An 18029-nucleotide genomic window follows, 5' to 3' on the forward strand; every position below is an offset into this window, starting at 1 on the left:
CTAGTTTCTCCAATAGATTAACCTACAATAAATTCTTTAGAACTGGAATCTATTCAGAATTCTGATCCTACTTCATTCCCCATAGCTCAGCAAGGTTGGTTGGTCCTCCTCTGCGTTTCTACCATAGCTCTGGTCTTCTCAACAGCCGAGTACTGTGCACCTATCTGGGCCTCAAGTTGGCATACCAAACACATCGACACACAGATCTACTCAGTAATGAGGACTATTTCTGTAACTTTAATATCAACTCCAGTGCAGTGACTACCAGTACTTTCAAACATTACTCCTCCCTCTATTCAACGGAATGCAGCAACATACAGAGAAATAATGCATATCGATAGTAATCCAGACCTTCCCATCCAGAGAGACCTTCAAGATGTCCCAACTTGTCACATGATGTCACAAAACCCCTTTTTGGACATGAACTGAGCATGCCCTATACCACAACACTGAAGAATCTTGGAGGAAAGCATGGGCAGAAAACCCTTTCCCAAAGAAACACCTTGTCTCTGACCCAATAATGCAACAACTAGGCTTCAACCTTCCACAGAGTATGTGGACAACCCTTAATAGGATACACACTGGACATGGCTGGTGTGGCCACCTGATGTAAAAGTGGCACCTAAAAACCTTGCCTGACTGTGACTGTGGAAACCGTGACCAAACCATGGAGCACATAATAACATCCTGCCCCAGATACAAGGTTGAGGGTGACATCCTGGAGTCCAGCAGGGCATGCGTCTTGTTGGGTAATTTAGAATTAAACTTGTGACAACAGCTCTTGCTTCTAAAACCATATGAAAGAATCTTAGCAAATCTCAATGCTCCATTTATAATACTGTATGTGAAGAAATAGTGATATCTACCACTTTTCCATAACATTCAGAAGGGTTTTCATTTTTGCAGCACTTTTTCAGGACATCTTCATATCCGTTAGCAATCCTCAGAAGCATCTCAGTAGAGAATTCTTGGTGCCTTCTTGAATATTCATAGAGAAACCTGTAACACATGAAACAATTTGAGTTCATGAATAAAGTAAACCTGGTTTCTGTAATGATGAATATGACCAGAAGAACTGACAATACAGGACCACTTTTTCAGCACCAGGCTTGAAATGTGCTTTGTTGTTTTAGTAGGACATTAGCATTATATAGTCCCTATATGTCAGCTGCTAGAGGGGCAAGAGCCAGGGATGTCATAGATTTGTTTCACCTCTGAAAACATAAGAAGTGATAACAGAACTGGGGGAACAAAGTGAAGAAAAGAGGAGCTAGGTTATTTCATCAACATTCCTTTTCATTAAAGGTAAAAGCCCTGCTAGACACAGATGCTCCTGGAGATAAATGCATGGCTGCCCAGATGGCATTCCCAGCAGGACTTTGGATTCTCTGACCCAAGGATGGTATTCAAAGAAGATGGACTTCTGGGAAGAGACGGAATCCACTTGATGATGAGGAAAAAGGATATATTTATGCACAAGTTAGCTAACCTAGTGAGGAAGGCTTTAAATTAGGTTCAATGTGGGACAGAGATAAAAGCCCAGAGGTAAGGAAAAGGCTACCTGACTTAGATAAAAGCCAAATAAAAGGAGTCAATAAAGAGATCTTTAACAAGGTATTCAAGAGAAATGAAGACAATTGGCCAGTTAGCTAAGATGTTTATATACTGATAATGGGAGCAGCATGGGGAATAAGCAGGAATAATGGAAGTTCTAGTATAATCATGGAAGTATGAAATAACTGAGATAACTGGAATTGGTTGGGGAAGTTTGCATGCCTGGAGTACTGTCATAGAGAAATATAACTCTTTCAGGAAAGACAGATGTGGACAAAAGGACATAGTGCTGTTCTCTATATAAAAGAAACATACACTTGTTCTGATATCTGGTAAGAAACAGGAAGAAGGCCTGTTGAAGACCTGTGGATCAAGTTAAGAGGGAATGATATCATGGTAGGTGTCTGCTATAGACAAACCAGGTGAAAGAACTGAATGAGTGTTTTTCCTAGTAACTAACAGAAGCATTTAAATCACAGGACCTGGTGATCAATGGGGACTTCAATCACTGTGACATCAGCTTGAAGAAAAACACAACAAAGAACAGACAGTCCACCAAGATCTTGGACTGTGTCAGGGACAACTTTCATATAGATGGTAGATAGGCCAACTAGGCAACAAGCTCATCTTAATTGACTGCTCACAAATAAGGAGAAACTGGTTGAGAATGTGAACATGAAAGGCAATTTAGGGGACAATGACCATAAAATAGAGGACAGGACCCTAAGGAAAGGAAGGAAGGACAGCAGCAGAATAGAGCCATTGGGTATGTACAGAAGTTGCTTTTTCACCATTTAAAATGGTGGAAGGCCTGCTCTGAGGGCTTCCCCTCTGGCATTTCTGAGGTTTCCACCCAGACGTAATCCATGGTTCCGGGCTCCATGCAGACAGAGCCTCTGGAACTCGGCTGCAGGGGCTGCTTGGCACATTTCCAGGCACATGGGACAGGGAGAATAGCCACCTCCCCTTGCAAGGTCTGCTCCACTTTGGAGTCTCTGGGGTGGCAGATAGAGGAGCTCCAGGCTGCAGTCCAGAGACTGCATGCCATCAGGGATGGTAAGCAGGAGACAGACTCCTACTGCCAGGCCCTTCACCCCCTGGAGGCTGAGGGTAGACCAAGGTCACCTTCCAGGATAAGGGAGGACTCCAGGATCTCCCATACTGTCCTGGCAGGGGTTGGACCAAGGTAGTCAATGGCCCCAAGGCCCAATGCACCAGGGTCCCCTCCCCTCTGGAGGTTTCCAACAGGTACAGTAGAACCTGCAGAGCTGCCAGCTCCTGCAGGCAATGGAAGCTCATTCACAGCTAACATCCCTGCTGTCCCTAAGGCCACATGTAGAGTGGTCATTGTGGGAGACTCCCTCCTGAAGGGGATTGAGGGCACGATCTGCTGCCCCAACCCCTTAGCCCAGGAGGTCTGCTGCCTCCCGGGAGCCCATATCCAGGATGTAGCTGAGAGGATCCCAAAGCTCATCTGGCCCATCAGCCACTACCCTATGCTCCTTATCCATATGGGCATGAATGACATGGCTCAGAGCAATCCCAGCCAGGTCATGAGAGGCTACAGGGCTTTGGGAGCAGGGATTAGGGGGTTTGGGGAACAAGTGGTGTTTTCTTTGATCCTCCCAGTTTCAGGTTAACAGTTGAGGAGGGAGAGGAGAATCGAGGTAGTTAACCAAAGACTGCAGCACTGGTGTCATTGTGAAGGCTTTGGCTTCCATGATCACAGTCCGCTCTTTGGTGAGAGAGGCAGTGGTCTGCTGGGAAGAGATGGCCTCCACCTCACGTCACTGGGGAGGAGGCTCTTCTCAGCCAGACTGGCTGACCTGCTCGACCGGGCTTTCAACTAAGCCTGCCAGGGGATGGGGGGATTACCACCGCAGCAAGCCCACTGGGCAACTTTTGCAAATCCAGTAGGCTAAAGCACTCAAGGGAACCCACCCCTACCCCAGCGCCAAAATGATGTGTAGGGAGGATTAGGGCCTCCAACAGGACACTTACGTGCCTGTACACCAATGCCAGGAGCTTGGGGAATAAACAGGAGGAACTGGTCCTCCTGTTAAACAAGAATGACTACAATCTCATAGGGATAACGGAGATCTGGTGGGACTCCACCTATAACTGGGCCACAGGTATAGATGGCTATACCTTGTACAGGAGAGATTGTGTAGAAAAAAGGGGCAGGGGTGTAGCTCTCTATGTCAAGGAAAGCCACACACCCCTGCAAGCTGACATTGGCATCCAGGGTGGATGACTGGAGACTCTCTGGGTTAAAATCCATAGTGAACATGGCACAGGGGACACAATGGTAGGAGTCTACTACAGACCTCCTAATCAGGATTGAGAGCTTGACCAGGAATTCTCCAAGGAATTGGCTGAGGCTGCACACTCCTGGTGCATGGTTATCATGGGAGACTTCAACTACCCAGACATCTCATTGGAAGAGCACTCAGCCAAACCCGAATGGTCACAAAGCTTCTCTATCTGATTCAAGAAGTCTATGGATCAAAAAGAAGCTAAGCACTGCTCAACCTGGTACTGGCAATGGCGGATGATCTAGTCAGTGACCTAATTATTGAAGGGAAGCTGAGAGACAGTGACCATGAGCTGATCACTTTCACTATCCACCATAAAGCTGGCAAGTCAGTCAGCAACGCTGAAGTCCTTGACTTCAGGAAAGCTGGCTTTGACAAACTCCGGAGGCTTGTTGGCAAGGCCCTAAGGGATCGTGACCTGAAGGAAAAGGGAGTTCAGGATGAGTGGTTGCTCCTCAAGAGAGTGATCCTGGATTCACAAGCAGTGTCTATCCCATCTCAAAGGAAAGGCAGCAAAAGGGCACAGCAGTCTCCTCTGCTCTGCAGGGAACTTGTGGACCTCCTGTGTCAAAAAAGGAAGACCAATTAAGGATGGAAGACTGGAACCATCTCAAAGGAGGAGTATTCTGCACTGGTCCAGACCCATAGGGAGCAAACGAAGAAAACTAAGGCTGCGACTGAACTCCAACTGGCTACACGTATCAAAGACAATAAAAAGTCCTTTTTTAGATAGGTGGGGAGCCGGAGGAGAAGCAATGGTAACATTGGACCCCTGCTAAACCAAATGGGACAATTGACAACCACCACCCAGGAAAAAGCCAACCTGCTTAATGGGTATTTTGCATAATTTTTTCACCAGCCTCAGGGGACAGCCCTGCTCAATATGGTCTGGGGTGGCCAGGGTGAAGGAGAATTGTTACTCTACATCAATGTTGACCATGTGAAGGAACTTCTTGAGAGGCTGGACACCTCCAAGTCAGCTAGCCCTGACAGTTTACACCCCAGGGTACTTAAGGAACTAGCAGGCATCATAGCTCAGCACTGGCATGGATCTTTGAGAACTCCTGATGCTCTGGTGAAGTGCCCAAAGATTGGGAGAAGGCCAATGTGGTGCCTATCTTCAAGAAAGGGAGGAAAGTAGATCCGGGGAACGACAAGCCCATCGGCCTGACCTCTATCCCAGGGAAGATCTTGGAAAAAATTATCAAAGAGACTATTCTTTACAAGCTGGCTGATGGCAACATCCTGAGGGATAGCCAGCATGGGTTTGTTGCCTGACCAAGCTCATCTCCTTCTATGACCAGGTGACATATCACCTGGACAAGGGAGAAGAGATTGATGTCATATATCTTGATTTAAAAAAAAATCCTTCTATCCGGTGTCCCATGATCTCATTATGGAAAAATTGGCCAACTGCAGCCTTGGCTACACCACAGGCGGATGGCTGAGGAATTGGATCCAAAGTCGGACCCAGAGAGTGGTAATAGGCGGAAGTAAATCATGGTGCACCATGACCAGTGAGGTCCCCCAAGGCTCTGGACTCTTTAACATCTTTATTAATGATGTAGACATTGGTATCAGAAGTGGACTGGCCAAGTTCGCCAATGACACCAAACTTTGGGGTAGAGCATCCAGACCTGAGGATAGGATGGTGATCCAAGACGACCTAGACAGGCTCAGAAAATGGGCAGACAAAAAGTTCAACATCGAAAAATGCAAGGTACTCCACCTTGGGGGAAAAAACCCTACAGCATGCTTATCAGCTTGGCAGTGCTGTGCTTGCTAGCTCCACAGTCAAAAGGGACTTGGCAGGTCATGATTGACCACAAGATGAATATGAGCCACCAATGTGATATCGCAGCTGGTAAAGTGAGCAAAACTCTGGCTTGCATCCATAGATGCTTCTCAAGCAAATCCCAGGATGTCATCCTCCTGCTGTACTCAGCCTTGGTGAGGCCGCAGCTGGAGTACTGCATCCAATTCTGGGCTCCACAATTTAAAAAGGATGTGGAGAAGCTTGAGAGAGTCCAGAGGAGAGCCACGTGCATGATCAGAGGACAGGAGACAAGGCCTTATGATGAGAGGCTCAGAGCCATGGGACTCTTCAGCTTGGAAAAGTGCAGGGTCAGGGGGTCCTGGTGGCTGCCTATAAGTATATAGGGGGTGTACATCAGGACCTCAGGGAGCACCTATTCACCAGAGCACCCCAAAGGACGACAAGGTCAAACGGTCACAAACTCCTCCAAGACCATTTCAGTCTGGACATAAGGAAGAACTTCTTTATTGTTTGAGCCCCAAAGGCCTGGAACAGACTGCCACCAGAGGTGGTGTAAGCACCTACTCTGGACTCCTTTAAAAGACATTTGGACATTTATCCTGCTGGGATCCTTTGACCCCAGATTACTTCCTTCCCCTGGGGCAGGGGGCTGGACTCAATGACCTCCTGAGGTCTCTTCCAGCCCTAGTGTCTATGACATCTATGAAAGTGTTTGATTGCCATGACTTAACAGAAATGCACAGTTTTACACCACTTTAAAATGGGTACAGCACTTTAAATTAACCCTTGTTAAATGAGGTATTCAATTTTAAGTGCTATATTTTACAACACTTCAGCAACCTACAGTGTGTTGAATAGCTTCTGTACACTAGTCAAATTTCTGACCAGTAAAGAAGCCCCAAGAGGCTTCAGAGCATCCCTTTCCTCCTAACCTGGAAAGTGCTGGGAGGTTCAGAGCCCCTGCCCCGACTCCTCCCAACCAAACACTGCACTTCTGTCATGTTTAAGAACACTGTAACTTTATAGTGCTATAAAAAACTGCTCTGTATCATAATGCTGTAAAACTTGCATGGAGCACTTCTGTACACACCTATGAAAGTAACCTTTAACAAACTCAGGTGACTGGTGGACAGGATCTCCTGGGAAGCAAGTATGAGGGGAAGAGGAGTCCAAAAGAACTGGTTGTACTTTAAGGAGGCCATATTAAGGACACCATAGCAGGCTATCTCAGTGCAAAGAATGGATAGGAAATGCAGCAAGATACTGGCCTTGCTAAATGGTGACCTCTCCAATGAACTGAAACTCGAAGAAGAATTGTACAAAAGGTGGAAACTTGACCATGTTACAAGGAAGAGATATAAAAGCATAACACAAGCAAACAGGAACAAAATCAGGAAGGGCAGGGCACAAATGGAGATGTAACTAGCAAGGGACACAAAATGCAGCCAAAATTATTTTACAAGGATGTCAGGAGTAGAAAAAAGGCCAAGGGAAGTTTAAGTCTCTTACTAAACATAGAGTATGTATATATGATGTGAAGAAGGCGGAAGTATTTAATACATCATTTACTTTGGTCTTCACAACTAAAATTGGTTACCAGTACTAAGTAGTAGTACTCTCAGTACTGACCCGCCCACCTATTTAGGGCAGTCTGCTCAGTCTTCCCTGCCATGCCTTGCTGTTAAGATACTAGCTACAATAATGCTGGAAGCTGCCTTTTTAATGCCTCAATGTCTAGGGGCTTAAGAATGACTCTAACCTTCCCTTATCATGTCGCATCCCTTGCAGATGTTACACTGTTGCTATCAACTCTATGTGCCCTCTTGGCACAGAGCCCTCCAGCTCCTGTGTCTCTACACCACTCAGGCACTGAATTCACAGCTGCCTGACTTTCTATGCTTCTCTCCCTGGTGCCTGACTCCGCGTCTTTCTCTTTCTGACTCTCTGTGCCTATCCCTGGCACCCAGCTCCATGTCTCTCTCTCTGCACCTCTCTCTCTGGTGCCCGGTTCTGTGCCTTCCCCTCTGGCATCTAGATCTGCGCCTCCTCTGACACCCAGCTCCATGCCTCCCTTTCTCTGGTTCCTAGTTCTATGCACCCATCACTGGGCTTTGCCCAGGTCCTGTGCCCTTTTCTCCAAGCACTAATGAGACCTCCAAAGCTCCCCTTACAGCCTCATCCCGGTCCTCCAGTACAAACCATAACACAAATACAACCCCCTGGGCCACAACATAACAACACTAATGGAGACTGGCTTCTGTCTCTTTAAGAGGGTAAAACTTCTCCCCTTAGGACCATGTCTCTTAGCCTTAAGTATCTTAGGCTCCTGAAACCTCACTGTACTTATAGGCAGCAAAGTAGGCAGCACCTAGTCTCAGGTAGCTCAGGGCTCCTTTCCTTGGCAGTTGCTAGAGCAAGAGAGAGCCCCTACTAGCTCCAGCCCTGGGTTTATATATCCACAGTGCCCTGTCCCCTCCCAGTCACCTGACTGGCTTCAGGTGCTGGCTAATTACCCTTTTAGGCTGTTGCTCAGGTAACCTGCAGCTGTGGGGTTCTGCCTAGCCCTCTGAGCAGACTGGCCAGGCTGCTTCTGCCCTTTAAGGCAGCAGGCACATCTTGATGCCCTGCTACAGAACAGATTAGGGATTACTTAGAAAAGATAGATGTTTTCAAGTCAACAGAGCCAGATGATATGCATCCCAGTGTATTCAAGGACTTGGCTAAGGCAATTTCAGAGCCTTTGGCTATTATCTTTAAGAATTCATGGAAGTCAAGGAAGGTCCCAGACAATTTGAAAAGGGCAAATATAGTGTTCATCTTTAAGAAACTCGAGAAGGGGAATCTGTGAAATTACAGAACGATTAATCTGACCTTGATACCTGGAAAGATGTAATAGTTTTCATAGATTTCATAGATTTTTAGGGTCAGAAGGGACTTCAGTAGACCATCTAATCCAATCCCCTGCCCTGGGCAAGAAACAGCACTTGGGGTCAGATGACCCCAGCCAGGTGCTTGTCCAGTCTCCTCTTAAAGACATCCAGGGTAAAGGAGAGCACCACCTCCCTTGGAAGATCATAGAAAAGGTCATCAAGCAAGAGGGATTTGATAACAGTCCTCAAGTACCTGAAGGGCAATTACAGAGAGGATGGAAATTGGCTCTTTTCCATGACTGTAGGTGACGTAACTAAGAGCAATGGCCTCAAGCTTCAGCAGGGTAAATTTAGATTGGAGGTTAGGAGGAACTTTCTGACTCTGTGGGTGGTCAAGCATTGGAACAGGCTACCTAGAGTAATTGTGAAATCTCCATCCTTGGAAGTTTTCAGGAGCAGGTTAGACATACACTTACCTGGGATGCTTTAACCAAAGATAATCCTGCCTTGGGCAGGGGCCTAGGCTAGATGACTTAGTGAGGCCCCTTCCAGCCCTACTTTCTTTTGAGCCTAAGAAATTTATTTTTAAAGAGAGGGAAACAAGATGATCAAGAATAGCTAGTATGGATCCATTAAGAACAACCCATACCTGATCAACCAGATTTCCTTCTATGATAAAGTACTAGGCTCTGTGAATGGGGGGGAAAGTAGTGGATGCAATATGCCTGGATTTTAGCTAGGTTTCAATGCTGTCTCCAATGAAGAGTCACTTAATATGATAATTAGACCATAGGAAACTGGATGAAACAACATAGGGGACATGCTGGCCTTTTAACAGATAGGACTAAAAAAACCCCTCTAGGATATACTCTAAAGGCCAGATTTTCCACTGCTGTAAAATGACATAACTCTAAAGAGCATACCAGATTTACACTAGAAGAAGATTAGGCCCTTAATTTTGGCAGATTATATTATTCTACTTATTGTGTGCCAGTCTGACTGTTTGTGTACATGCACCAACTAACACGAAATACAAGAACATGCAACATTTGCATTACGTACTCTGCCAGAAATTTATCGTGACCTGCCGCAAAGTGGTTGCACACATCTGGATCTTGTACGTACTTCCCAGCTATCAGGGGCAAGTCTTCAGGTTTGTCATCATGGCCTGCCTCAACAACACATTGGCCCTTGTCTATCGCCGCTGTCTCACAACACTTTTTGATTTTGCTGGAAAAGACATTTTGTTTGGAACACACATATTCTACAACCTGTGCCTGCAAAAGATACAATACAGTATTGTTTAAAAGGATTTCTTTGGGCTATTATTTTCCAAACTCTTCCAGTGCTCAAGTCAATGCTTGACTTATCAATTTTCTAAGGAAATGCCTGATTTACTAGAGAGGATTATCATGAGGATGCAATCAGCAGAGAGCAGTCTAGAGCAGACAGAGCAAATAAAGCATTAAACGTGCTTCCAGCAGTGGGTCCTGCAGCCTCCCAGAGCTGTGGGTCCTGCGACTCCCAGCCTCCTCCTCTGTACTGCATGGCCCATCGTTGAAGAGGCTATCCCCATCCTTTAGTGTTAGACAGAAGTCCCTAAGACCCAGTCCCTGCCAGTGCCTACCCCCGCTCTCCAACACAGGATGTGCCAGGTACTACTACAGGCAAAAACCCCACAGCAACAGAAAGTCAACTCTGGATATTGCCAGTCTTTGAGATGGAAAAACATCCACATAGACAGGCATCTTGAAGCACTGGGTTTCTCTCGCTGTTTTTATTACTCATATACATTTTCCCATTCATTTACCTAATCTTTATGGTGAGTTTTGAGCTTCAGAAACTAAGGCAGACAGATTATATCCCAAATTATAATTAATCTGCAATGATATCTAAGGGCTATAGATCAAGCTGGTGTAACCTGGTTCCATAGCATTTAATAGGTATATGTTTGAATATTTAAGGCTTTACATGCCAATCTGTTCTTTCAAGAAATGTGCAGGTCTAGAACTTTGAGCGAGTAGGCAGTAGAAAATATGGTTCTTCCTAGGTCTCTTAAAAATATGTAAATTCTTAAAAGTACATATGAAACCTACTTTGTTATCCATGCACTGCATCATGTTACCATCACAGCACTCTTCGTAGACACCCTTGAGTTTGTTTGCAACTCTGTAAACCTCTTCAAATGGAGCCTTAGGAAACCTTTGACTAAGAAGAACTAGTTTCCTAGAATGAAGGAAAAAGATGGGAAAACATGTTTGTCAAGCTCATTGATGAACAGGATACTTGAAATTCATTTAACATTTTGGACCAGCCTAAATAGTCACATTTTGGATAATTTTGAGAGGTTGCCAGTCTTCCCCAGAAATGCTGTAGATAAATCTTAACTTACTGGGCTTCTTGAAGTATTAACTGGATAAAATCAAGATCTTGTGTTAAGGTAGGAGCTTACACTAGATCACCATAATGATAGCATAGCACAGGGGTAGGCAAAATACAGCCTACATCTGCCCTGTGGAGGGATTGTGCCTGGCCTACAGATAGATTCCATTTCCTGGCAGCCCCAGCAGTGGCAGCTCCTTTCAGTTGCCACTGCCGGACCCAACCCTGCTGCCTGGAAATCCTGGCTCACCCACCTTGCACCCATTGCTGGGGACGGGACCCATGTCAGCAGAGCACATGGCTGGGCAGTTGAGATGGGGCTGCAGGTGGGCAGGGAGCAGTGTCCAGGAGCGAGACGGGTAATGGGGCCTGGAATCTTGGACAGTGCGGGGCCGGGGCCGGGATTGGGGCCAGGGCCAGGGCCAGGGCCGGGGAAGAGCCAGGATCCACTGCCCTGGATCCCTGCCCCTGGCCCTGTGCTGTACTGTAAACACCCCATGATTCCAGCCCCAGCCCTAGAAGCAGCTCCCCACCCACCCGTATGCCCTGCTTGTATGGCTCCTAGCCAGGCTCCATGGAGATCCTGGGATTGTGGGGCTGTGACAGTGCACGACAGGTGCAAAGTCCTGGTTCTGTGAGCAGGGACATGCAGGGAACACATCACAGCTCTGCCCTGGCCCTGTGCAGTCACCCCCACACCCTGCAATCCCGGGGTCTCTATGGAGACTGGCTGGGAGCCACGCAGGCAGGGTGTGCAGCCAGATGGGGAATTGCATCCAGGGCTGGGGCCAGATCTGAGATCTTGGGGCAATGATAGCATGGGGCCAGGGCAGAGCTGTGATTCATTCCCTGCACACCCCTGCCCATGGAATCCACACCTATTGCATGGGTGTGAGGGCAGCAGATCTTGGCTGGCCTGGCCATAGCCCCAGCCCCACGCTGTTACCACCCCAAGATTCTGGGGTCTCCCCTGCCTTGCCTGATCCCACCACCCTTGTTGTGGTGCAGCTGCTTCCTGCCTTGTAGCTTTGGATCTCTGTCCAGACCCTGATTCAGTTCTGCTGCCACCTACTCAGTTCTGTAGCCTGACTCAGTTGTGCTGCCACCACCACTAGCCTTGCTCCTCTCCTCCATGTCTCTCTTCTATCTCCATCTCTAATTATCTCTCCAATTATCTACCTCAGCAGGTCCAGTCCTGTGGGGAGACCTGTAATTAGGTTAGACTTCCTGCAGCTGGCTGTTGTCCCTACAAGCCTGCAGACTCCTTTAGCCTGGAGTGTGCAGCCTGCTGCAAGCCTTTGCCAGCCAGCCTGCTACAGGTGGCTTTAGACTCTAAAAAATATAATAGACAAGGAGTACAACTGGCATCCTCTTATCCCAGGACTGTAGCTTCTCAAATATTCTAGATCAGAATCTAGGCTTGCTTATTGTAGTTTCCCAATGTGTTCATCACCCCCACTTCCAGATACCAGAAGTAGAACAAAATTGACAAAATTTGGGTCAAACACAACGGAGTAACTGATTCTGAGCTAAATGACGCAATTTTATGTAATATCACAACTGACGAAATACCTTTGGGTTCCTAGATTCTACAGATAGCATATATGGCTTTATACATCTCTGATTTAGTTAATGTACAAAGTGCAAATCCACCCTGCCTTGTTCCTAGTGCTTGACTTTTCACCAGTGATTGCCATCAACAAAGATTATGCATATTTTCCTTGGTATAAAGCAGTACAACACAACTAAGCCATAGTTCATTACATACTAAAATCAATCTGGGTGGGTTTTTTAAGAGTATTTCAGGAACTTGCTTATATTGGGCACAGGTTTGCCTAGCTTTATCTTTATGCAAAGTTTAAGAATGGTTTCTGGCACAGTGGGTGCATATACATGAGATGTTACATTGCCATAGCGATGACCTACAGTGACATAACTCCTTAGCATCAGTGGGCACAAACCATGTAGTGTCTAAAAATGTGGGCACAAACCACGGCGATATAGTGTCTAAAAATGACCATGCACTGCTGGGACTGCTCAGGTACTGAGCAGTCATTTTGTACATACTAAAGCAAGTGCTAAATGACTGTGCAGTGCCAAATGCACAGTCAGGGGCACATGTAGATGCACACTGTGACTCCTTGATCAAAAATATAAGTGGGTTACATTGACTTGTTTCTGAGGTATTGAAAGATGTACAAATTGTATTGATATCAAAGGATACTGATTATAAACTGTTATGATACAACAGCTATGTCTGAGCGATTCTGTACAGATGTAGCAAAACCACTCCCACATTAGCTCTTTTTCATTCAAGGTCAAAGTTAGGGCAATCTAGCTAATTTGTGTTACAGCAGGATCATTTGGTGGTTAGCCGTGTTAGTCTGAAATCAGGCAGAAGAGAGGGCAGGGTGGCACCACCAAGACTGATTTAGAGAGGCATGAGCTTTCATAGGCCACAACCTATTTTGTCAGATGCTGGCAAGGACTGGCAGAAAAAAAAAAAGATTTTATATAGAAGGAAAAGGGACAGGTGGAAGGAACACTGTTAAGAGACAAAATGAGTGGACTGGTTAGGTCAGTTGAGACGAACAAGGAAGTCAACACCTGGAGAATCAGCCAAGTCTTTCCTGCCCAAGTGCAGGGGGGGCTGGACCCAATAATCTGTAAGGTCCCTCCCAGCCCCTAACAACTATGAAACCAGGGTGAGGTAGGCCCTGCTGGACCACCCTGGACTTCAGATTACTCCTTGGACTGACTGTCTGAGAGCCACAATGGCCTGAAGCAAGCCCCTGCCAGGCAGGAACTGCCTCCATAATTGCTTCCCAGCCTTAGGTGCCTAGCCCAGAATGGGGGAAGGCCTGGCCTGAAAACAGGCACAACATGGCCAGCTGAACTGAACTTCTTTGCGGGCCATCCTGGGCTTGTTTGCAGGCCATCCTGGAGGGGGCACCCAGGGCAAGGGCCAAGTTGATGTCCAGTGAAGGGTGATGTACCCTTTGGTTCTGACCTTCAGTGGGTCCATAGGCAGAGGAGGGCAGATTTCATGTTTTACCCTGCCTTATGCTTATAAATTCTGTAATATGTTGGTGGAGAGACAGGGAGGTGGAATGGGCTACACAGCACTCCCCTCTATGAAAGACAGGGGAGAAGGAGGCAAGGAAGGAAGAAAAGGCACAGCCTTTCCTAGGGAGAGGGAAGGCCTCACCAGATTTGGGGGATGGGGAGGAGACTCCTCTGGGTGAGTGACAAAAAGGGTGGCGGGGGTGGATCAGAGATCAGTGTTAACGTATCAAGCCTGTGGATGACTTCTTGTTCTGCAATTCTGTGTTTGAGTTGGGGCGGGGTATGTTTTTATTTTTGTTTTTTTTAGGGTAGCTACTCTCAGGTCAGTGTTGAAATGTCCAGGATCATCCAGATGCAACAGCTACATGTAACAGCTGATGCAAGCTCCCAAATGACAGACCCCCCTCTACCCTTTAAAGCAGTCAAAGAGTATGTTTGTCTATACCCTAAAATTCCTCTGATGTATCTTCAGGTTTCAGGGCAAACAGTCCATTTCATTGTAAAATAGTGATAAGGACACTTACTGTGCTTGGAAAGTTCTCTCTCCAAACGTCTTCCGGATTCCGCAGGAGTATTCATGCCATAGACTCATTTCTGTGGCCTTTTCCTTAAGGGCAGCGATCTAGAGTAATAAAACACAGATTGTCAAATGAAATGGTTGCACTTAATGGATTAGAAAAGAAACCCCTGTTTAGAAAAACAGAGGGCTCTTTTCATGTAAAGCTATGAAGAGAACAAACCAAGAGTTCCTGACATGAGCCCTAGCCACTCACAATCCAAAAGTTAACTTTCAGTGCATATATTGTGTCCCAAACTGGCTACCTTACCTGTTGTGGTGTCATATCTTGCTGTGTCAATAACTCAGCTGATTTCACTGAAGTACACAGCTTGTAGTCATGCACCAAAACTCATATTATACTGTGGGAGGGAAAGCTGGGAGACAAATATTAACTCCTAACTTACAAGCAGTTACAGCATAAAATGAAGAATCACAATTTATTTTAAAATCACTAGATTAGACATTGTCCTTTAGAGCAGCAGTTCTCAATCTGTGGTACAGATACCACCAGTGGTACTCAGACAACCTGTCTATGGTACGTGTTAACAGATTTATTATAAATACTTTATAAGACAAAAATTTGCTCATGGCGCTTAAGGTTGAACTGAAAATGTTGGTGGTGGTACTTAAGATTGTATCATTTTAAATTGGTGGTGTACAGTCTGTCAGAGTTTGGGAACTGCTGCTTTAGAGGTTAAAATTGCTAAGATCAGCATGTAATGTTAAGGGGGTGGTAAAAAATGGATTGACATTCACATAGAAAACCTGAATACAGGCAGTCCTTGACTTTACAACATTCAAGTTACGGTGAACGGCACTTATGACGTTTATAAATTGACATCCTGTTTCAACTTTCCGATACCAATCTGCTGTACCGTCCATCTCCCTGACTCAGGACTCTTAGTTGCTGTTCCAATGCCATTTTTGCGACAAATCTTTGTGTTTCCAAATTTTTTCTTAAAATTTAGTGTTTTTTTCCTCATACTAATGACAGAAAAGCATAAATCTGGTGCAAGTGACGTTTCTAAGAAATGTAGAGCAATTACTATGGAGACATTGGCTGAAAACATTGAAGAGGGTGGGTATTGTGCTTGGTGAGTTTTTAATGTTGACAAAACTGGGTTCTTTTAGGGAAAAAATGACGTTGAGAACCTACATTGCCAAAGAGGAGAAATCCATGCCAGGGTACAAAGCTGCTAAAGATAGGCTCATTCTTTTGATTGATGCCAATGCTGCAGGTGACTTTAAACTTAAACCTTTACTTGTGTACTGTTTGGAAAACCCCAGAGCTTTCAAAGGATATTCTAAGGCATTTCTCCCAGTGATATGGAAATCCAATCCTAAGGCATGGATCAATAAGAATATTTTTGAGGATTGGTTTAATCATCATTTTGTGCCAAGTGTCAGGGATTATTACAGCAAAAACAATCTTGCATTTAAAGCATTGTTAATCCTCAACAATGTTTCTGGTCATCCAACCATCCTTGATGACATATATCTTGACATCAAAGTGGTGTTTCTGCCCCCCAGCACCACCTTATTGTTGCAACTCATAGACCAGAGGCTATTTTCATCCTTCAGGGCCTACTATCTTAGGTGCACATTTGCCCAGGCCATGAGGGCAATTGAGAAGGAAGGTGGACCAACTCTGAGGAATTCTGGAGGGGCTTCAACATTTACCATGCAGTTAAGAACATTGGTGAGACATGGAATGAAGTCAAACAATCAAATTTGAATGGTGTTTGGAAAAAAATTATGTCCTGAGTTTGTGTCTGACTTCCAAGGCTTTACAAACACTGTTGAAGAGGTGACCAACAATGTTGTTGAAATGGGCAAGGAATTCAACTAATACGTTGCACCAGATGCTATTGATGAGTTGCTGGCATCACATTCTGAAGAATTAACTGATGAGGACCTCATTGAATTGGAACAGCAAAAAGTGGCAGAGGAAGAAGATGCATGCACTGTTGAAGAGACTTCTCCTCATAAAGTCTTGACAACAAACATGTTGGCTGAGGCATTTCAATATTTGGAAGCGGCTATGTCCCTGTTTGAACATGTCCCAACATTGAACGCAGTGCATCAGTGAATAGGGGCATATCCAACATGTACAACTGCTACAGAGAAATTTACAAGCAAAAGAGGAGAACATCTGTCCAGACTTACTTAGCCACTTTCTTTAAGAAAGCAGACAAGACACTAGAAAAACCTGCAGCCAAGCATAGCAGGGCACTGTTGGTGCCTGCCACTTTAAGGACTCGAGCAGGCAGCAGCCAGGTGCTTGATTGCAGCAGCAATTTTAGAGAGCAGGCTATAAATAGGAAAGCAGCGGTTTCCTGCTAGCAGCCACGAGAGAGGCATTAGCCAGCAGAGCTGAGGCTCAGGAACAGCTTGGAGATTTATGGGCTGGGGCTATGGGGATGGAGAAGGCTCCTGGTTCTGGGCATGACCTAAAACTGCACCCTGCTGGGGATGGGTGGCCTGGTGGGACTGTCGGTGGTGTAACAGCCCCATAAAATGCCAGGCCAGTTACCTCCCTGGTGAAAGGCAGGTTGGGGGTGCCTAATAACCTCCAGTCCCCCCACAGTCCTAGCTGGGTAATGCCCAGACCTATGAGAGTGTAGAAAGGCCTGTGGCTCAGTTCCCAGCAGTGTTGTGAGGGTAAACACAGGCAAGCAGCTTAGACCTGACCCAGGGTACCTGACTGGTCCATGCTGGGGCCAGGACCCACCAATGGGTCAAAAGGGTCAGGGGCCCACCGCGAGGGGTGCCCACAGAGCAAAGAGGCTCAGGATCCCTACAGGCCTGAGATGGGGCCAGGGCCTAAGGGGGAGCCAAAGGTCCCAGAGAGGGGACCACAGCAAATGGGTGAAGGGTATGGCTGAGTTTAGTTGATTGAGATGCCATCTGCAAGGCTTAGGCAGCAGCGTAGGGGTGGAATGGAGCTGCAGATATTCCCCTGAACATTGGGGTTCAAAATGGGCAGCTTCCCACCTAATTAACATAGTAATTATATATCATCAAGGTGTGGTAGGTGGGAGAGGTGGGCAGTTAGCCCAGGGACAGGTGGGCGGGCCAACATCAGACCGCCCTGGGAAGCCCCCCATTACACCAAGGCTCCTGAGAAGACTCCAGCCAAGAACTCTTCAAAAAGTTCAACCAAGAGCCCTTCAAAAAGTCCATCAGTCACCTCAAAGAAGTCCTTCCAAATCAATATGATTGCTATTTACAATGTAAATATATTAATGTTACTATATTACTCATCTATAATTGATTGAGTACAAAATTCTGGGTTATTTTTGGTAAAAATAGGGTATTGGGCCTTGGTTCAGGACCAAGATGCAGTTTTCAGGAACCAGCTGTTTTAAGTCTGAGGACCTCCTGTACCTTTCCTTCCAAGCAGACATCAATGTCAGCTACTGCACAACAGGTTTGAACTGCAAGCTCGTAGTCATCACCCAGGGCGAGAATTGTAGGGGCAAAAAGAAAAGGCAACCTTCTTGCAA

At 46.0% G+C, this 18029-nt stretch overlaps 1 protein-coding gene and 1 long non-coding RNA gene across 3 annotated transcripts in view; both read right to left on the bottom strand.

The window, feature by feature from the left end:
* LOC109297138 (serum albumin-like) overlaps positions 1–18029 on the bottom strand; it is a 37588-nt gene that overhangs the window by 13491 nt on the left and 6068 nt on the right. For both annotated transcript variants that reach the window (XM_019516756.1, XM_019516755.1), the window contains exons 3-7: positions 17911–18019; positions 14489–14586; positions 10613–10742; positions 9579–9793; positions 867–999 (exon numbers count right to left, since the gene is read on the bottom strand). In XM_019516756.1, coding sequence (XP_019372301.1) covers positions 867–999; positions 9579–9793; positions 10613–10742; positions 14489–14586; positions 17911–18019 — 685 coding nt within the window. The remainder of the gene's footprint in view (positions 1–866; positions 1000–9578; positions 9794–10612; positions 10743–14488; positions 14587–17910; positions 18020–18029) is intronic.
* On the bottom strand, positions 7395–7909 carry LOC109297139. Its single transcript, XR_002097218.1, has 3 exons — positions 7898–7909; positions 7863–7865; positions 7395–7482 (listed from the first exon to the last, which is right to left on the bottom strand). It is a non-coding gene; the product is annotated as an uncharacterized LOC109297139 (long non-coding RNA).

This window comes from Gavialis gangeticus, unplaced genomic scaffold (genome assembly GCF_001723915.1).
Source record: "Gavialis gangeticus isolate Ggan-Ray unplaced genomic scaffold, GavGan_comp1, whole genome shotgun sequence".
Taxonomy (NCBI): Eukaryota; Metazoa; Chordata; order Crocodylia; family Gavialidae; genus Gavialis; species Gavialis gangeticus.